This window comes from Ursus maritimus, unplaced genomic scaffold (genome assembly GCF_017311325.1).
Source record: "Ursus maritimus isolate PB19 unplaced genomic scaffold, ASM1731132v1 scaffold_1, whole genome shotgun sequence".
Classification (NCBI taxonomy): domain Eukaryota; kingdom Metazoa; phylum Chordata; class Mammalia; order Carnivora; family Ursidae; genus Ursus; species Ursus maritimus.
The window spans coordinates 34704414-34726531 of record NW_024423343.1 but is presented as its reverse complement, the minus strand read 5'-3'; the positions used below and the strand labels follow the sequence as shown (position 1 = coordinate 34726531).

Below are 22118 nucleotides of genomic sequence, written 5' to 3'. Positions count from 1 at the left end.
AATTATGTGCCAAGATAAACACTGTTAATGTTCATGAAAAACTAATACTTAGAGTCTACACATGTATTTTAAAAGAATTTTATTTTGAAAGAATGATAGAGGGGCAAAAAAAAAAAAAAGAGGTCAAATAATACACAACTGCAGAGTCCAGTCTGCCCACCTAACTTGTCTAACTTCTTAGAGACAATCACTATCACTGGTTTCTTGTGTATCCCAGCAGAGATAATTCTATGCATATACAAATGTTTACTTACAGAATACCTTTGTTTTACACAAATGGCAGCATACTATAGCCATAGTTTCCAACCTTTTTCTCATTTAATTACCTTGGAAAAATTTCTTGCCAGTACTACAATAGCTCTGTCTCATTCTTTGACTGCATAGTATTCCATTTTCTCATTCTTTGACTGCATAGTATTCCATTTTTATATTACCCTCTGCTGTCTACTTGTTCATTAATCTTATTTTGCATCCCTTTGTCTTACTTTGTATCTTTTGTCCATGTGGTATAGTGAGTTGTTTTGCTGACAGAGGAAAAAAATTCCTTTGTGAATCAGGTCAAGCCCCCAAACTGTAGCCAAAGAACAAAAAAGAGATGAGCTGCACCTAAGGGAGAAAGCATGAAGAATGACTGATCTGGTCACAACCGTTAATTCCAGGTGTATCACGCAGCTGTGTAAGCCTGGACAATCACTTAAGCAATCTGGATTGATAAAATGATTTCTAAGATCGGGAATTCCTGAGAAGTTGCAGCTAACACATACTGTTTAATATTTTAAAAATCAAAAACATCTCGGTCTCAATCAGGTGACCAAAAAAGATAAAAATACTTTACATTTAAAATAAACACTCTTAACATTAAAGATTATGACCAAGGAAATAATTTTAAAACTTCTAGTTTTCTAGATATTATAATACTGCAACAAGAGCCATCTCAAATCTGAAAGCTAGCATCAGCCATCAACTGTCCTTGCCCTGAATTATCTCTTTGTATTTTTGTAGCAACCCTATAAAGTACAAGTTTAAAGATGAGGTGGATAAGCTTCATAAAGACTAAGTTATTTAAATCACCTAAGGTCATCCAGTTTGCTTCCCAAATAACTGATTAAAATGAATATTCATGGGAAGATTGTAATCTCAGTTTTACTTCCAAGTTTTCTACATGACTCTGGATATGTACTTTGCACTGATACTCTTACTGGTTTTTTAAAAAGAAACAAAACCAAGAAGTGTTTTATTTAAAAGCTGACTATAAGTACTGTTCAAACTGAAAGAGGTCTTGTCTTTTTTTCTCCTAACCAAAGGAAAAGGAGTCATTAAAGAATTTCTTTGCTTAATGTAAGAAGTAACCAAAGATGAAAAAAAACTAATCATTAAATCTGACTAATGTAGTAATTCCTTTTCTGACAGATCATCTTTTCACTTTTGTTAACAGAGTAACTAATATCTCTTCCTAAAGACACCTAAGAAGTTCAGAATAATTTTTTATATATTTTACTTTCTTACTTATTATAATCTTTTTATACCTGAAATTAATCCAACTGCAAACATAGGATATGAATGGATGAATTATTTTAACAGAAAAAAATTATTTTCTCCATAATTAAAATGCACCAACTTGATGCACTCAGATTACTTTAGATGATGAGCACATTTGTGCTCAGTAGATGTATCTGGTCTTTCTTCAGTGACATTGCAATAGAATTACTAGGTGCAAAACAAAGAATGGCACAGATCCACATACAATGGCTCATTGTCTTCAATGATGACAACATTATTGGGATCTCTCCTGTATTTGTTCTTAAAAAAATAATTTCTCTCTCTAAAAAAGGGATAGGTGGGAAAGCATTTAGTAGGGAAAACTAAGTGGGTTGAAGTTTAGCTATAGGTATAAATTAAAACAGATTTGAGTATTCTGACATTGAAAAACTGAATAAAGAGGCAGGCCTGACTTACATTGAGTGTCAAGAAAAACCAGGATCAGATTAAACATGTTTTGGATGAATCACAAAACTAATAATCTGAATTACTATCATCTGATCCAATTTCTCAATCCTGCTTATACATCAAAACAACCCATGAGGTTTACCAAATACAGATACTATACCAAACCCCAAACATACTAAATCAAAATCTACAAAGTTGGGACCTAGACATCCGCATTTTAAAAAGTTCAAAAGGGGGCGCCGGGGTAACACAGTCGGTTAGGCGTCTGCCTTTGGCTCAGGTCATGATCCTAGAGTCCTGGGATGGAGCACCATGTCAGGGTTTGCTCAACGGGGAGCCTGCTTCTCCCTCTGCCTCTGCCTGCTGCTCCCCCTGCTTATACTTTCTCTGTCAAATAAATGAATAAAATCTTAAAAAATATAAAAAGCTCAAAAGATAAATGTAGTAGATATTGTTGGTTGCTCACCTTTTTTCCTAATCTCAATCCTGATTTTAAAAATTATCCTTGCTGTCCCCATATATACCCCATGTGCCTCAGAGGAAGAGAGTTCTAAGCTCCAGGAGACCCAACTGGCCTATGGGTTATTCCATACCCTTTCCCAGTGACTGACTCAGGGATGGACAGGTCTAAGCTACTTTTAAGTCAATGAGACCCAAGGATTTGGTGGCAAATCCTGGGAAAGCTTTTGCATATTAAGAGAAGGCCCCTGGAATCCAGCCTGACTCCTCCACTGCATGTAAATGAAGACGCACATGGCTCAAACTGCTACTGGCAATCATCCCATGACCACAAGGGTAGCCAGCCTTAGGATGATGCCAATGCTGCAGTTGAAAATGGGAGGAAAAAACCCTAGAGGCTCTTGGGGACACTACTTAGTCACTGGATCAGAAATACTAAAGCCCATTCTATCAGCAGACTTCATGTATAATGATTCAATATATTTTATTAAGTCATTTTAAGTTGGATTTTTAGTTATTTGCATCTGAAAGCTAGAGTGGTCCCACCCATAACAATCTATATTAAATAGAAACCATATAAACAATTCATATTTATTTATAAATCTGAGGTTTTTCTTTCCTATTTTAACAAAAAATGAATCTTTAAAAAAATAATTTACATGTGGTTATATTTTTCCAATATTTGAGTTGAACTATATTTAAAAGTTTATATTCACTGCATTCACTTCATTATTTACTCAAAGTTTTTGCTATAGGCTTTATCTTGAATGTGTAAGACCATTCGCCGTGCATAGAAGTCCCTGTATTCCTCTGGTAATTCAGCCAGTGTTTTCAAAGCTCTGTCCAAAATTTGTGCAGCTCTTGATGCTGCAGTAGGATCTTTGTTTCCATAGGTATCTGTTTTATCATAGCATTCAGATGGAAGGTGCTTCCAAAAGATATTCACTCCCACTCCAAACTCTTCAGAAATTACGTTATGGAACCATAAAGCTGGAAAAAGTTTAAAGGGAAAAAAAAGTTAAAAATAAAACCTAGAGTAAAAAAGAAAAAAAAAACAAAATGTCAGTGAAATATCACAAATTGCATATAGCCAATGTAAGAAATTCTTGTAACTAGATCCCTTCGTTAGCACACTCCCAGCTTTTAACAGAACCATTTTAACTTTTATGAATTGCCAACCAATTTAAAGTGTCAATAACACAACCCTACTTTTAAAACTTTTGGAAATAGCAATTTTCCCTTTTAACTTGAAAGACATAATAAAGTTATATTTGTTTTGTAGTTCTGTAATTTGGGGCTATGTTTTGTGTTACTTGTTTACACTTCCTGAGTCATACAACCACATTAAAAGTGTTTATTTTTTGTACACAGAACATTTCAATTATTTGAGGAGTATCTCTGACCTTTTCTGCCTTAGCACAGTACTTTTGTTCTCAAAGACTTCCTATTCAAGCTGCATTTGGTTTTTAACTTGCTTAAATCTGCATTCATTGTAGCCTCCTTAGTTTTATACTTATATTTGTAATGCAGTTATAAATGTCTTATATTCCTTTCAGCTCCTGTACAATAAGTATATAAAACTAAAACAAATATTTTGGTGGTGGAGAAGATGAATAAACTTTATCATATGATATAGCTAATTAATTTTTCACTTCCTCTAGAATGTTTATTTCTTTGTTTTCAACTGAGTCTAAATGTTTTCAAACTATGGGTGCTATAGGAATAGGAAAGCAACATCACAATATAACCAAGATGAAATACTAGTCATGTAAATGGTGCACCTGGGTGACTCAGTCCCTTAAGCGTCTGGTCTGACTTCGGCTCAAGTCATGATCTCAGGGTCCTGGGATGGAGCCCCGAGTGGGACTCCCTGCTCAGTGGGGAGTCTGCTTCTCCCTCTCCCTCTGCCCACCACCCTCCCCCCGCCAGTATTCTCTCTCAAATAAATAAATAAAACCTTAAAATACTAGTCACGTCAAAAAATGTTTAATCTTGTGAATGGGAGAAAGTAAGATTTACAAGATGCTAAATTTTAGAAACAAACTCATTCTAAGAGTGCTCTAGGAAAAACAAAAGCTTAAAATATTTTGATTTGCAAAACTAGTTTCAAACATGGATTTAATCTTAACTATTCTTTCTTTCAGAATCTTTTTCCTTATTCAATATAACAGGAAAAAAAGCTAACCATTCTGTTAAATTTAAATGCAAAGATGGGGGTTTTGCTTTTATTTAAAAATATATGCAAATGTTAAGTATTTCTGGCTCTTTTTTTTCTTAAGTTGTATACAGAATAAGAAAACTGCATAGCTCTTAACCATTCTCTAAAGATACAAAACCAAAAAATTTAAATAATAGCAATGGATTTAAAGACTAGTGTGCTGGGGCTCCTGGGTGGCTCAGTCGTTAAGCGTCTGCCTTTGGCTCAGGGCGTGATCCCAGAGTCCTGGATCGAGCCCCACATCAGGCTCCCTGCTCTGCTGGGAGCTTGCTTCTTCCTCTCCCTCTCCCCCTGCTTGTGTTCTCTCACTGGCTGTCTCTCTCTCTGTCAAATAAATAAATAAAATCTTTAAAAATAAAATAAAATACAGACTAGTGTGCTGGTTGTTTACAAAGAACATAAGAATAAGAAGTTAATGTATAAAATTTTTATAGATAATCAATGATGCTAAGGACATTGTATCAGGCCCCTCAGGGAATACAAAGATTGCCAAAACATGGTTCCTTTTCCTCAAGCAATTTATAATGTAGAACCAAATGAGATCATCATATTTTTATTAATACTTTTCTACTTAATTCTGTCACTGAAAAAGAGGTATTTTTTTTTAAAGATTTCATTTATTCATTTGAGAGAGAGAACATAAGCATAGGGAGAGGCAGAGGGAGAGGGAGAAGCAGACTCCCCACTGAGCTGGTAGCCCGACATGGGCCTCAACCCCAGGACTCTGAGATCATGACCTGAGCTGAAGGCAGACGCTTAACCATCTGAGCCACCCAGGTGCCCTGAAAAAGAGGTATTAATGATTAAAAATATATTAACTTAAATATGAGAAATATGACTATACAATTTGTTAATGCACTCCTTTAATCTTAATTATGATTTTTATAATCTTAAGGTATTCACTTATGAATTACAGATGTTAATTACATCAATTACTAACAACTAATGCGTATTGTGCAAAGAAATTAAGTGACACTAATTCAGACCATAGAAAATAATGCACACAAAAGACATCACAGGTGTTGAGATTATAACAATTTGATATTTAACAAAATCTCTAATCTGTTTTGGCTTTAAAATATATTTACCATTTCTTGGTAAATACTTAAGTGACATAGTTCTAAAATATGCAAATATTTTATTATTTTTTTAAAGATTCACTTATTTATTTTAGAGAGATGGGGGGAGGGACAGAAAGAGAGGGAGAGAGTCTTACGCAGACTCTGCACTGAGTGCGGAGCCCAACGTGGGGCACAATCTCACAACCCTGAAATCAGGACCTGAACCAAACAAGAGTTGGACGCTCAGCCCACTGTGCCACGCAGTTGTCCCAATATGCAAATATTTTAGAAATGATTAAAAAGAACAATCAGGTATAATCCTTTCCCAGATATAAAGTATCTTATTTGATGTCATTTAATAAGAGTATAATGGTATATTTATAGATTGCCTTTGAAAAGCAAGACTGTTAATTTTATAAGAATTTGCTTAAGCATACTTTAAACATACATACAGTTGTATATAAAAATCAACTTGTATAGAATAGAATACGTATAACAAATATACTTTTGTACTAAAAAAATCATGTAATGGATGAGTGACAGAGTACAGATTTTATAAACAGCAAATGAATGAAGTCTAGAAATCTTACCAGGAATGAATAATACATCTCCAGCTTTAAGGGAACATTCATACCTTCTAGCCTTGGAAAACAGCGGATATTTAGCTAAGTCTGGGTTATCTATATCCAGTACTTCTGATTTAGTACCTGAAAAGTTCCAAAAAAGGATAATATAGATTAAGCAAAGTTAGCATTTCTAAAAAGATAATCACAAATATAAACCTGAAAATTTATTCTTTTCTGTACAATTATTTATTGTATCCACACTGTAATAAGAATTACTATTCTCCTGAAACCTAAGACAATTTTCAATGATCCACCCTTTTTGACTATTGACATCCCTATAATATAATTAAGAAAATCTGAAAATTTCATTGTTCATACAGCCTATCATTACCTATATACATGTGGAGAACACAAATACATCATAATTATAAACTTAAAAAAAAAAGTACCTGATAAATATAAATACTGGGCATCTCGAGGACTGAAGAGTACAACACGCTTTTTTCCCGTCACTTGTATTAAGAAGTTATCCATTACCTGAAGGCCAATAAGAACTTATGGATAAGCAATATCTAAAATTTAAATAAACAGAACCAATGGTATATTCCAAACAGTTAAATGTAAACCCTATCCTTCAGTAGGACTTGACTCACATTATCTAAAACACAGTAATATTCTAATCTAACAATGCAAACATTCTATTGTAAATACAACTGTGCCTCTATTAAAGATATTCCTGTAGCACTGCCTTAAAATGGGAAGGACTGGCAAGCCATTAGGAAATCTGAGAACTATTTGCCCTTGCCCCACCATTCTGACAGGGAGGGTAGTGACGACACCTGTTTGAGGCTCTCCTTGGTTAGTACTTACTTATCTGTCACGGAATGTTACACAGCCAACGTTAGGCAACAGATTGAAAGCACTTACAAAAATTAAGTGCTGGGAAAACACAAGGTACTGCTGTAATCAACCATCGCTAAATTCTTTTAATACATATGGCCAACCATACTTTAGCTTTACAGGCATCTTGATTTCCAAATTATTTCTATAGGATTATAACCTGGCAAATTCTCTTGATGTACTTATTAATGGAGTAATCTTGACTATTTCTGCATATACAAGGGTACGCTTTGTGGAAAATGTTAAAAGGCAGAGCTATGTAATTCTCAGCCAAGGAATTAAAATATATACTAAACAAGATATATTCATAATTATTTCCATATCGCTTCTACCTAAGCATCTTTCCTTTCATTATTAACACTTTTCTTATGTAAACTTTATATAGCAAGCATTCCTTTGACTTACTCTTAATGTAAGAAAATCTGTATAGAATTCTATTATAAATCTAGACAAAAGTGATACTAGTTAAAATTTAAAAGTCACATAATACAATTAAAAATATATTTAAGTTACCACATCATTCTTTCACATCATTTATGCAAAACCTTTAAAAAATATGCTAATAATTTATGTCTTTCTCATTTAATTAGTTATGATGTTAAAATTCTCCCAAGGGGCCCTCAGCTGAATTATAACACACTTATAAAACTTACTATAGCTTGATTTAGAGCTTTTTAAAAAATTATTTTATCTTTAGAAACCCACTAGGTATTGCTTTAGCTTCCTAAATTTCTCCACCCGACACCAAACCATACACAATACTATACTTTTAATGTGTTTAAAATATTTATATGCATACATTTAAGCAAGTAAAATTATAATATCATAGAGTAAATGATCAGGGACAATATTCTATACATCTTGCTGCTCAACAAATACAGTGGACATTTCACATTCTCAAGAGATGTATAATCTAAGACCTTCAGAAATCCCTAAATTCTTAAAACTGGAAATGGCTCTCCACAAACTTCTGCCTTCCTCTTGAATAACAGTTCCATCTAGTCATTTGTACCATTTCCCCATCCTCATTGTCACAACCTTATTGCTTTTTCCACTTGTACAACTTTACCCCTCACCTAGTGGCCATTTTTCACATATTAAAAAACCACTTCATAAAACTTGACACAAACACACAAAATATAACGAATCAACACCACCACAGAGAAATGCAGATGTGAGAAACTAACTAGGCTATAGCATTAGTTAAATAATTTATTCCCATATCACCAACTTGCAGAGCACCTGTTTTCAAATCTCAGTGTTTCAGTAAATTATGTCTCCAAGATCTTTACGGTAGTCTACAGAAAGCTGAAACTGTAAATGTTATGTCTATAAGTGCTAAATATCTACTGTAGCTTCAGATTTCTCATTTATGTAGCATACATCATAGTGGGTCCAAAGTTGCAATCCTGGTGAGCTAATTCGAAAAACACTGGAAAAGAACTGCTCCTCTTTGAAAAATTCTGGAAACTTGATATCTCCTTCCAGTAAAGGAAACTGCTTTCTGATATCTGCAACATCCTGCATTGAGAGAAACATGGTAAGAATTTTAATAATAAATGCAATATTTGTGTAATGCTTGTTTTACCTCACAGGCTGCCATCAGAGCCCATGATACTAAGGAGGAATGGGGTAAAACTCTGTTCCTTGCTTTAAAATACTAGTAAGTGACCACAGTCAACACATGATCTTTCAAATGAAAGAGTAACAGACTATGTAACAGACTGCAGATTCAACAGTATCAGTACAGTTAATCTTAATATGCTTCATTAATAGGTTCTTCCTATTTAGACAACAATCACACAATTGCCATCTACCCCAATAATAAGCATTTAAAATTTAGGAGTTAACAATTTGAACTTTATCAACTACATAAAACCTGTGGGTTTTACCGAGGAAAGAGACTAAAAGAAGTCCAGAACTAAATGGGGACAGAAAAGGAAAAAACAGAATCCTACTTGATCATTTTAGGGACCATTCCTTAACAATGCAGCCATATTAATTTGACTCTGAATACATGTCAAAGCTTATATTATGAATTATTCAATATTTTAATAATTATTTTTTATTATATTTTATTAGCTGAATGGCCATCTGTAAAATATAGTAGAAAGGATTTTTTAAATGTGTAGAGATTAGAGGAGATGACTTTAAACACTAAGATACTATGGTCCTACTTAAAAACTAATCAAATTTTAATAATTTTACTTCTTTTTTCTCTTTTAAAGATTCATTTATTTATTTTAGAGAGAGAGAAAGCACATGCATGCAAGCAGGGGAGGGGCAGAAAAGAGAGAGAAAATCCTCAAGCAGACTCCCTGCTAAGTGCAGAGCCTGACTCAGGGCTTGACCCCAGGGCCCTGAGTTCATAACCTGAGCCAAAATCAAGAGTTGGCCACTCAGCCGACTGAGCCATCCAGGCACCCCTAATAATTTTACTTCTTATTCAAGGGCAGAAATCATTGAGAAAAGAATGGGAAAAAGATGAAACAGGTCATATGTCATGCAATAAGTATAAAAACTACAGTGCCAGTTTAAATATATACATCCATTAGGTTTTAAGTCTTTGTTTTACATTCAGAATTCTTACCTTTCTAGGGTCCTCCCCAAGTGACCGTAAGTAGTACTTCTCATCCTTAAACGCCCCAAAGAAAAGTAACATAAATATTCATGTAAAAATAATAGAAAGTAAAGATGGAAGGAAATGAGTTTTAAAATCTAACCTAGTTGTTTTTGAAACAGTTCTATTTTCTTACCCTTTCTAGTAATGCTCTCTGGTGGCCATATGAAGAAATGTCTTTATAGGCTGCTTGTAATAATGACTGGATTCATAAAATATGTAAGTATGAAAGGCAACACATATCTATTATATCTAAAACACAATGCTTAATTTAGGCTTTAAATTATTTAGACTCTTAACAATAAGAAGACTTAAAAGAATTCTCATTTGTATAACACACATGATCTCAAGGTATTGTTGAGGCCAATAACAAACTTCTTAATATAATGCAAATGTAGAATAGGAGATAAATACAATAATTATACTTTCAGTAATACATTTCTTAAAAATCTGGAACACTGCATTTTATAAAGTTAAGCCTACCACTGGCCATATAAATTCTCAAGCCAAATCCTTTAGAGTCAGTTCATGTATGAATGAGAAATATGTCATTTCAAAAAAAAAATGTCATTTCAGAGTAGTAAATTTATGTTCATACTTTAAAAAAGTGCCAATTACCCTTCATTGAGTAGCTGTTAAGAGGGAACTGTTTGAATTATAAAACACTACTGTTGCCTGCCTTTCCTCTAAGAATGAGAGAACTAAGATACTGGGTCAAGCACAAGGGCAATCCAACTCAAGAATTCTGCCTCTTTTTTACCTGAACAAAATTCAAAAATCCATGTTAGTTACCTTAACAAAATATTATAAATCTATGACCAAAAATTTAACTCTACTCTCAGATTCAATGTTTTTATATTTTTAAGTAGTACCAGATAATTTCTATAAATTTATTATGGCTTAATAGGTTTCGAAGTATGTTCTTCAAAATCCTAAGGGTTTTCTACCAGTTCTAATGTTTCAGGATTGGAAAAAAATTCATGGAGCAGACACAGAGGTGCACTGCTCAGAACCCCTTCAGGAAAGAACTCATTGCTAGCTGCAAAGAGTGTGATTAACTTACGGCCGCCAACTATTAATTCTTTCAGGTCCACCTCAGCCTTTCAAGGTCATGCTCTTCTTGGGATAGGCCAAACCAATGACTGAGCAAGATGGCAAAAGGCCTAGACATCGCCACCCACACAGCACTCCTCTAATAGGCGGTCTTTGCTCAGGAGTTCCACAGTGAGCTGGTAGAGAGTCCCTCAGTTCTAGGTCACTGTCTGATGGCTTCCCCCTACCCAATCCTCCCCTTTCCTTTCAGAGGTATTACTCCCCAGTAAACCTATTTGCACTCCTAATTCCATCTTAGTACCTGCTTCCTGAAAGCCTGAACTAACAATGTTCATCTTATCTATATTCTTTCCATAATTTTAAGATGTAAATATACATGTATATTCAGTTGCCCTTTGGAGCTTTCCTGTCCAAGGGTAATGAGCAGCACAGATTTAAATAGCCATGAAAAGTCAAGTGAAGTAAAAGAAACAGAGACAAGATAAAGGATTTACTGTCTAGATTATGCAATGTATGTAGATAAGATGAACATACACTGTTACTTCAGGTATAGTTAATGGAATCAGTTTCAATAGACAATCTAATCATACTACAGAATCACAGACCTGCAGAGTTTGGAGGGATCCTGGTGGTAATCTGGTGTAATCACTACCTGTTGAGACAACTGTGAGCAGGCAGCACCTGTCACTACTAAACTGGCCACCAGCCCAGCTGGCTCAAATGCAGATAGCAGCTTTATTCAAAGCTTAAAAAGCAGTTTATTTTTAAAATGTGCTTTAGAGATAACAGTGAATTTTTTAAAAATGTATTTATATATAAGCCTCAGTGCTTTATCTCAAGATATTTAAATTGAATTATTTAAAGCTGGATTATAATGTAAATAAGTAGAATTCTTCTGCATTTAATCCTGAACAAATGTTATAACAAATACAACAGAAATCACACTGATAATAACAATAATAAAATATAGAAATAGTCTAATAGTCAATAAGATACGAAAATAAAGTTCTCCTTCAGCATTTGAACTTTGCCTATCAGGCCAAAGCATTTTCTTTCTTTCCTTCTTTCTTTCTTTCTTTTCTCTTCTTTTCTTTCTTTCTTTCTTTCTTTCTTTCTTTCTTTCTTTCTTTCTTTCTTTCTTTCTTTCTTTTTTTTTTTTTACAGAGAGAGAGAGCACAAGCAGGGGGAGCAGCAGGCAGAGGGCGAGGGAGAAGCAGGCTCCTTGCTGAGCAGGGCCCTGGGATCATGACCTGAGCCGAAGGCAGCTGCTTAACCAACTGAGCGACCCAGGCGCCCCAGACCAAAGCATTTTCAAAGAAAGTATTATTAATTGCTAACATTTAGAGAGGAGTTTCTACATGTCAGGCATTGTGCTAAGTACTCTACAGATTTTATTTAGTTAACTGCACAAAAACCTTATCAAATAGGTACTATTATTGTTCCTATTTTATAGTGAGTATACTGAGGCACAGAAAAATAATTTGGCCAAGGTTTGAGATCTAATAAATAGCAAAACTAGGTCTATTGGCATACACAACCAAACCTTAAAAACAGCCATCAGAGAAGGCTACAGCTCTTGTATATCTAATATTCTCGTATAAGAAAATCCACCTAGTATATACATATTAATGCTTTCTAAAGAAAGTATGTTCAAAGCAGTTACCTCTGAAATAAAGAATTCTTCATGCTTTTCTTCAGCTGCCCTCTGAACCAACTTATCAAAAGGTAAAGTTCTGAAATAAAGACAAAGAAGCCTTGGACTCAATGAATCAACTAGTAATACCCTTATCACTATATATATATATATATAGGCTTGTTGTAGTTGTATACGCTGTTTTGTTTTATAATAGCCATAATTTTATTATAATCTATTATGTGGAATTCTAAATTTTCAAAATTCATTTAGCAGTGTGCTTATTTGCCCTAGACTGTCTAAAATTATGATTTTAAAAATTAAAGACTTTTAAATCTATGGGACAGATGAATCCTTATGTCAATACCCTCCTATTCCAAGTTACTGTTAGAAAAATGTTTCTATGGTATCTGGTTACCTTCGGATATACACAAACTTTCAAATGTGCTACTTCAAGTGTCAGAGCAAAACAAGTCTTGTGACTGAGGGATGCGACAAACTACCAAGTGCTACTTTGGAAGAAATAGTAGGCAAATGGTCAAGATCCTGTCCTTCACTCTCTCACTGATCTTCCTGCCTTTCGGCACCACCACAGAAAACAGAAGCCCACAACACTGCTCTCAATCTCTTCACCACTCTCTCATTTTAAGGCTTCTGAGGAATACCTCAAGGAGAATTCAGGGAAGTGACCACGTTTTATTCTTCAATATTTCTGTTCAAATGGCTGTCTCCTTCCCTTGTTATAAACAGGGCTGAACATCACAGAAGCAGTTCGTTTCCTTTTATCTCACTCTTGAGCCTGGAGGGTTACCATTTCTCTGGATCCTATCCTGTCCCTTCATCATTCTGGAAGCAAAAGTACTGACCCCTACATGAAGATGATAACAGTAAAATCAAGACAATGAAGTCCTCAAAAGCATCTGGGTCAAAAACATCTCCCCCCAACCTCCACACCTCTGATTAAGAGTAGTAGTATTTTTTGGGGGCGCCTGGGTGGCACAGCGGTTAAGCGTCTGCCTTCGGCTCAGGGCGTGATCCCGGCGTTATGGGATCGAGCCCCACATCAGGCTCCTCCACTATGAGCCTGCTCCTTCCTCTCCCACTCCCCCTGCTTGTGTTCCCTCTCTCGCTGGCTGTCTCTCTCTCTGTCAAATAAATAAATAAAATCTTTAAAAAAAAAAAAAAGAGTAGTAGTCTTTTCTCTCTCTCTTTTTTTCTTCTAGTCTTTTCACTCTTACCACTAAATATCTTTCCACTTGAACAATCTGTACTGAGGGAGCGGAGAGAGGAGAGAAAGGATTAGCAAAAACCCTTTCTCTTTCTCTATAAGAAGATGACCATGGGCTTACCTTTTCCTAGCAATGTTTTTGTAGAAACATAATGAGTTAAGATAAATGTGGAATGTCACCTATGATATCAGTTAAGATTGTTTATTGTAAAAATGACCCTTGATTGATGAACTATGTCTGAACTAAAAGGCTGATGAGTGGATTATATCTATTTGTTAAGAAGCAAAAGATACGGCCTCCCTGTGGGTGGCGTAACTCTTGTAATTGAGTTTGTCCCTTGGAGGAACCTAGAAACTAAATTCATGGGCCATTTCATGTCACTGGTTTTTGTCTACTATGTGGCTTAATTTAGCTAAGGTGTTTCTGTACCCATCTTTATAGTCTTATTCCCTTGCAATTAAGCTGTCACTTGGTGAACCAAAAAAAAAAAAACGGCTCCTGGATTGGTATAAGGACTTCCACTGATACTATACGGCTAGAATGTGGTTTCCTGCCTTGTATCCTTTTGTAAAGCTAAGTGAATCTGATGCCAGATTATGGACTAGTGGGTCCTGTGGGTGTGAATGTCAATCTGAACTTGAGGACATTGCTGATGATTACGTGTAAGAGTGAGCACTGCAAGAGAGAAGACAGGAGTCTGCCATCTGCTCAGACCAATTTGCTACTACAGTTTCTAGTTAATTATATCAACAAATTTACTTGGCATCTTCCAATGCAATGTTTTCCATCTCTGACCTAACCATATACCCTTCATTCCTACCAAAGCAACTCTGAAGAGTCTGGGGAAATTATGGAAGCCTCTCAGGTCTGGGGCTACCCCTGTAATTGGTGCAGGTGTCCAGGCTTATCTTTTTACTAGGGAAAACTCAGAAGTGTTTCAAGACCTCTATAAGAACAGGGCGGATAGAGTAATTCAACCCAGAGAAGCAGAACTTGGGTGCTCTCAGCAATCTTTTTCCTTAGGTAGTGGTGCCTGTCAGAGTTTCTGAAGAAGCAAAGCTTAGAGAGGGGGAAACAAGGTATGAATTAGGAAGTCTCTTAGACTCAAGGTTTTATCTACCCTACGCGTGTTTCAAAAAGAAGGGCATCTATCTGGACTGGTAAACACGTCAGTAAGGGAGGTAATATCAAAGAGGGGTTAGGATCATGGGTTCTGTGGAGTCAAGCAAATTTGGGTACAAATTTGGTTCCATTATTTCAAGCTATATGATCTTGGGTAAGTTACTTAATGTTTTTAAGCTTCCATTTTCTCAACTGTTTAATTACTGAAAACAAAACAAAAACTACCTCACAGACTGTTTCTAAATTAAATGACTAACATAATCTAGGATGCATGGCACAGTACTTGATATATAGTAAGTGCTCAGTAAAGGATAAATGGTGGGGTTAACAACGATAATGTACCCTTCAGCAGCATGAAAGTAGTTGCCAACATTAAGAAAAAGAAAAAAAAATCTTCACTGTCCTGTTCCCCATTTGCAAAGACTGCTTTGGGAACTCAAGATCAGGATTAATAAAAGTATAATAAACAATAAGAGCAGGGTGATAACAGGAATTAGGTGATATGATAGACAGAAGCAGTTAAATAAAGCTTATATAAGAGTCAGACTGATTTAGTTCTTTAACTCTATGACCAGAAGAAAACCAACAGGATTCTTTCACCACATAATACTCCTCTCGCTCACAATACCCTGATTCTGGAAGAACAATGAGAGCCAGCAAGAAGAAAGAAGTAAAGCTGAGATCTGGAAATGTATTGCTCTTCAAATATTTAATAAGCAGAAATGCAACCTTAAACTGAAGTGATAACAATGATGTATGTGTGTACAATTTCTTCCTTCCTAGACTCTTTCTGACCCAGATGCCTCCCTTCTTTCCTACTCCCTGGTAACTGCCAAAAATGACTAAATCTATTTTTTTCTTGCACTAAGAAAATAATCTTGCAACTCTTTAGTAGCTTTAGTGAAAGGCTTGGAGAAAAATGGGATAGGAACATTACATAATGTATGTGATTCAAAAACAAGTTTGAAAAGTTTATGGAACATGACAAAACAGCAAAGCAATTCAAGATGAAGTTTCAATATCCATTTGTTATGGCTTTGGACTCTCTGGAAAATAAACATCACTAATTGCCAGCTTAAAAATGTTCATCATTCCAGCACTTTCTTCCACCTTTTTGATTTAATAAAAAATGAAAAGTTCTTACACTTAGAAAAACTTACGGCAATTAAATGCAATTCACGGCCTATTAAAAATCAAAACTATAATGGTGACTATTCAAAGGATCAAAAACTAAGAAATGCTTTGGCAAGCTGCTATATGAGCTTGGAAAACTCTAATGAGAAAGGAATGGCTCTGGACATTACAAGCTCTGTTTAACTCATCTCTAAACTCTGGAAGGAACAGTGAGAACCACCTTTCTTTAAAAATCAATCTTTTGTGAACTACATGGTTTTTCAATAGACTGAATTTGTTGGAAACTGCACATGCTCAGAATATAAAAATTTGCTTTTTAATATTTTTAATGAAACATGGGAATAAATAACATATTACATCTATAAGATCACAACATTTAAAACTTTCAAGTTTGGACATTCAGCAGCTTTTACATATCTTACTTACTTTTAAGACATCCCAAAACATAAAATGACAACCACAAGGGAAATTAAAAGTATTTAAGGTTATTTTGCCAAAAGAGAAAATTTTGTAAGATTTTTTTAAAACTATCCAAGTTGATGAAAAACTATACCAATCATAGCAACTACCTGTTCTTTATTTCTGGAGAGAGCAGAAAAAGAAAACACGGGCTTATGCTTCTGTAACAATTCGGAATTAGAAAATTTTCTAAAAATAAAGAGCATTAAAAATCAAAATAGGTTATGAAGGAAAACTTTAGAATTCATTACTCTAGATAAGAATTACTAATGAGGTAGGATCAATTAATAAATGAAGCACTGAATGAGTATAGCACTGCCAACGTTAGAGGTACTCTTAACTCCAGTTACAGAAATCCAGTTCCTTCCATAGCTCCGAAAGGTATCAGGCGTATATCCTATTTGAAAAAAATGGTCTTTGAAAATGTCTTTATATTATTGTGTAAACTCAGAATTCTTGTCTTTTAAAAGCTATTCTTTAAAAATTAGCAAGCTATTCCATGACTATATCAAAGCAGCCAAAAGATGTAATGCCGTATGGTCTTTGTATAATAATACAAAAATATTTTCAAGGTTTAAAATAAGTTATTTGTAGTCCCAGAGTAAACCGCAGAAGAAAATACCTATATACAAAGTTCTTACTAATGAAGTCCATCTGGGCAACTGCAGCAACATGAATCTTTACTTCTTTTCTCCCTCCAACTTGGCTCAGGTAATCCACTGTCCATTTGCTTGTACATGCCCCCAAATCAATTCCCTCCAACACTAGGGGTTTTCTCTGTAAGTGGGGAAAAATATACAACAGAAAATTAGGGAAAATAAACAATAATATCAGGAGTTATATTTGGCAATAGAAGGACAATTAAATGATTCTTATTCCTAAAATGCTCAAACTCAAACCTTTTGACAATTCATGCTACAAAGCAGGAAGAGCAACAATGTAATATACTTAGAACAAAATTTTAACATTAGGAAAACAAACCAAATAAAACAGCAGTACCATCACTAGCTGAGAACAAGAAATCTGAACATTATTCAAAGCATTTTCAGGGTGCCTAGGTGACTCAGTCAGCTGAGCATCCAACTAGTGATTTCTGCTCAGGTCATGATCTCATGGGTCATGGGATCAAGCCCCACATCTGGGCTCGAGCGCTCCGCAGGGTCTGCTCAAGATTCTCTCTCTTCCTCTGCCCTCCCTGACCTCACACTTGCTCTCTCTCTGTCTCTCTCAAATAGATAGATAGATAGATAGATAGATAGATAGATAGATAGATAGATAGATAAATCTTTTTAAAATAAAGGCATTTTCACAAGTATTATTATGACAAAAATATAAATGATTAAAATTTGTATTTTACAGTCAAATATTGTTCGTAACTTTTTATTTCGATACTATTTCAGACTTGTGGAAATGTTGCAAGAACAAAGAACTCCCATATACCCTTTACTCTGATTCACCAACAGTTAATTTAACATTTGCCCCATTTACTTTATCATTTGCTCTCACTCTATGTGTGTGTAGAGAGGAGCATATTATTAAAAATAATTAAATTTTTTCTTAACTACTTCAAGGTAAGTTGCTGACATCATACTCCTTTATCTCCAAAAACTGGAGTATATTTCCTGAGAACAAAGACATCTTCTTACATAGCCACAGAATTATCAAAATTACCTTTAACACTAATATAATTCTACGACTTCACAGTCCATATCCAAATTTTGCTAACTGTCCTAATAATATCCGTTATAGTTGCTTTTTGTTGTTGTTGTTGTTTTTTTCCTATTTCTGAGATGCCACATTGCATTTAGTTGCCATGTCTCTTAATCTGGAACAGTTCCTCAGCCTTTTCCTTCCATGATCTTGACATTTTTGAATAGTACAGGCCAGTTATTTTGTAGGATGCCCTTCAATTTCAGTTTATCTGATGTTTCTTCATGATTAGATTCAGGTTATGCATTTTTAGAAGGAATGTACCAAAGAAGCAATGTTGTGTCCTCAGTGCAACACATCAGGTAGCACATGATATCCTGCTCTATTATTTGTGATGTTAATTTTGATCAACTGGTAATTCCTGCCTGAATTAAGTATTGCTATGATGAATGCAAAAATTATTATTTTTTAAAAACTCCATCATCTTCTACATTAGTTGGCTTTCTAAAGTCAAAATGAGCTTATTTATTTATCTCTATTAATTTTATTCACTTGGTTATAATCTACTGATGTGATTGTGATGCTCAAATTTTCTTAGATTTGGCCAGCAGGACCCAAATTAAGCTGGCTCTTGTGACTTTTTGCCTGAACACTTCCTTACTTTATAGCACAAAAACACAATCCAGAATCCTTTTATACTCTTTCTATCCCAGACCTAGTCATTTCTTCAAGCAGCTCTGGTTTCTTTTAAAGGGAATGCTACTTAGAAACCATGATCTGGGTGTTAGATATATTCATTGGTATTGGGGTATCATTACTTCTAGGCCTTCTTAGCGGACAGAGCTAGGAAATATGTGGAAGTCTGTGTATAGTCATTCTCCTTTTTCTCAAATATGCACGCGTGCGCACACCCCCCCACCCACATATGTATATACCATATCTATTTCTCTCTCCCTCCAAGCATTCATACATACTACACACATACACACACACACACACACACACACACACACTTAATGGATGTATGTATGAACGAACCATAATACCTCTAATACTGATACCTCAATTCCGATCTTATAACACAAGACTCATTTTAATTTTTGTTTATATATTTGTAACTCCTTTCTCTTAACAATGAGAAACCTTGCCCCATCATCCTCAATGTTCAATCAGTTGCATAAATTCACAGTAAGTACTTTCACAATTGCTAAGTCACATCACCATAAAACAAGTCTATTAACTAGAATTCAGTATATGTTTACAGTTCTTCTTGTCTTTAGACTGAGGACATACCATATGTACTATGTTCAAAAGTGAGTTACTTATCTTCCTTCCCCTTGCTTATTATTTTTTTATATTCTATATTTGAGTTTTGGGTTTTTTATTCCTCCTCATCCTTGTTAATTTTATTATTACTATTACTTTAGAATGTAAAACATTAATGTGCTCCCCAAAGTCAAAACTATACCAAAAGGTCACCCCAGCCACCTCATACTCACTCATCCCCTATAGATAACCAGTCTCATTTCTGGCTTATCATTCTTGTTTTTTTTCTTTTCTTTCTTTCTTTTTTTTTCAAAGAGACCAAAAACATATGTACTTCTTTATTTCCCTTTCTTTTTTTCACAAAAAGGTGGCATGTTATGTATTTTCTTTTGTAATTTGATTTTTTTTTTAATTTAAAAATATACCCTGGAAATCACTGCTATCGGTTCACTCTTTTTTACAGCTTTGTACACCATAGTGTAAATGAGCAATTTAATCAATCACTCTCCTATGCATAGTTTTTTTTAGCTTATCTGCAATAATCCTCAAAGTAAACTCCTAAAAGAGGGACTGCTGGATCATAAAGTAAGCATATATAGTTTTGTTAGATATGCCAAATTCCCCTCCACAAGGGTTGTACCACTTGGCATAAAGTGTGAGAGTGCCAGTTCCTTCATAGCCTCACCAAGAGTATCATTAAAAATCAGGCTTCTAATTTTTTGCCAATGATAGTTATATAAGAAATGGCATATCGGTGTGGCTTGAAGTTCTGAGTAAAGCTGAACATCTTTTTATGCTTAGAGGCCATTATTTATTTATTTATTTATTTAGGTCAACTGCTCACATTTTATCAGACTTTTGGCCTTTCACACCCCAGCCCTTTAATTTTTAAAGGTTTTTAAATACATGGGCTTTTATGGCCCTTTTATGAAACGTGTTGCCAATATTTTTTTCCCAGCTTGTATTTTATGCATTCAAATTTTAATTTTTTACTATATCTGAATTTTCAGTCATAGTTAGAAAGCCCTTCCACAGACCTACATTATAGAGGAATTTACCCATGTTTTCTTCTAGTACTGTGTAGTTTCATTTTTTTATATTTGCGTCTCTGATCCATTTAGAGGTTACTCTTGTGTATGGTTTCAGATATAAATCTAATTTCATCATTTTTAAAAAATGATCCAGTTTTTTAAAACTATCCAGTTGCCCCAGCACCATTTATTTAAAAGTTCCTTTGCCCTAGTGATTCTTAACATGTCATGTTCATCACATACTGAATCTCCATATAAATGGAAATTTCTGGATATATGTAGATCTCCAGGCTTTTGGTTCTATTTCTCTGGTCTATCTATTCATGCACCCATATCACACTGTTAATTATTAAAACATGTTAAAAATATGAAGACTATGCCCCCTTGTAGATATTCTTTAGTGTGTCCAAGTAGAAAGATCTTGTTTTCCAATTTCATTAATTTCTAATTTTATTACCCTGTGACCAGAGTGTTGTTTGCAATTTTCCAGTTTATGAAACTTAGTGATGCGTTCTCTGTGACATATTATATATCTTGCCTGGGAAGATTACATTATAAAATACCTTTTGCCATGCATCTTACAAAGCATTTCCACATACAACACTGGATCTCCACCATGGTGCCCTGCAAACATCTTATACTAACACATCCTGAGGTGGGGGTGGGGAGGGCAACAACAAACCATCCAGCACTAGACCCAAAAATAAATGAAGGCTTAGATCCTCTCTGTAGGTTGCTTACTCCTCAAAGAAAAAACTTCATTCCTGCTTTTTTAATACTGAGAACTGTAGCTCTATGACCACCTTGTAAATATCAAGAAAAACTGTAGGGAAACAGGAGTTCAACCTTAAGCATACTAACTATAACCTTGTGGATTATTTTTTTCTTTAAATATCTGCTGGGCTCTTTAGTCTCAGTTTCTCTGAAGTATGGGTTCCCTTACAAAGCACTGCAAGTAAAAATACTTCTCTTTAATATTTTCCTCTTGAGTTTTCTCTTAAAGAACTAAGGTTCGAATTACACATGTAAGAGCTTCCAATGTCTGAACTAGAACTCAGGTTAGTTAGAATCCAAAACCGGTGGAAGTTTCCTGAGGGATTCCCATTGCTTCCCCTCTGGCTCAGTGCAGTGAAAAATTGCTCTTCTGAATCCAGTAACTCGAGCAGACCAGGCATCTTACGCGCCACCAGTGGGGCGGTGAAACCTCCTCTAAACTTCAGGAAACCCAATGCAAGATGGGGTGGGAAAGCCCCCTTCGTTGCCATGGTAACGGAAGAAGGCCGTATAAGACAGTCCCAGAAAGGCCACTCTTCGCAGGGAGCAGTGCTTACTAGGCAAGCCATTTCTCGCACTCAGCCCTCCGCTGTCATCCTGCTCCCCAAACGTGGAGCTGTTCTCTCTGGAAAACTTAGCAGATGATCCATTCTACATTCCCCATGAGCCATCTCCCCTAGCCAGAGAGCCAACCAACCATCTTCAGCCGCCCGCTGCCTCCTCCCCATACCCTGGGTCTCAAGAAACCTGTTCGGAGCCGCCAAGTGGTAGAGAGGGCCTCACCTGCGGGTACAGGTGCTGCATGAACCGTTCCTGCGAAACGCCCTCAAGCCGGGGTACCGGGAGACTCTGCCAGGCCATGGTTGCTCACGCCCGTCCTCTCCCAAGTCCTGGAAACCCTGGCCTGACACCTTCCTCAGTGTGCCATCCGCCCGGAAACACGAGCCGGAGAGAAAAGGTCCGCGGCACCGGCGGACTCGGAAGCGCGGCTGGTGG

At 35.5% G+C, this 22118-nt stretch overlaps 1 protein-coding gene across 2 annotated transcripts; it reads right to left on the bottom strand.

Annotated features, from left to right (window-relative positions):
* Nucleotides 1-62: 62 nt before the first annotated feature.
* TYW5 (tRNA-yW synthesizing protein 5) lies at nucleotides 63-22106 on the bottom strand. Of its 2 annotated transcripts, XM_008687318.2 has the most exons (8): nucleotides 21906-22106; nucleotides 17024-17178; nucleotides 12488-12557; nucleotides 9742-9786; nucleotides 8535-8672; nucleotides 6701-6788; nucleotides 6276-6392; nucleotides 63-3396 (listed from the first exon to the last, which is right to left on the bottom strand). In XM_008687318.2, exons 1-8 carry the CDS (start codon nucleotides 21981-21983, stop codon nucleotides 3140-3142), a joined length of 948 nt encoding a protein of 315 aa, XP_008685540.1. In that variant the 5' UTR covers nucleotides 21984-22106; the 3' UTR covers nucleotides 63-3139. The 2 variants fall into 2 exon arrangements, with proteins under 2 accessions (XP_008685540.1, XP_008685542.1); XM_008687320.2 differs by lacking the exon at nucleotides 9742-9786.
* Between the last annotated feature and the right edge of the window lie 12 nt (nucleotides 22107-22118).

Coding starts and splice junctions, on each gene's coding strand:
- TYW5 (XM_008687318.2), bottom strand. CDS start 21,983: ATGGCCTGGCAGAGTCTCCCGGTACCCCGGCTTGAGGGCGTTTCGCAG. Junction 6,789..8,534: donor AACTTTGGACCCACTATGAT/GTATGCTACATA, acceptor ATTGGCCTTCAG/GTAATGGATAACTTCTTAAT. Junction 3,397..6,275: donor AGATGTATTATTCATTCCTG/GTAAGATTTCTA, acceptor AACTTTTTCCAG/CTTTATGGTTCCATAACGTA.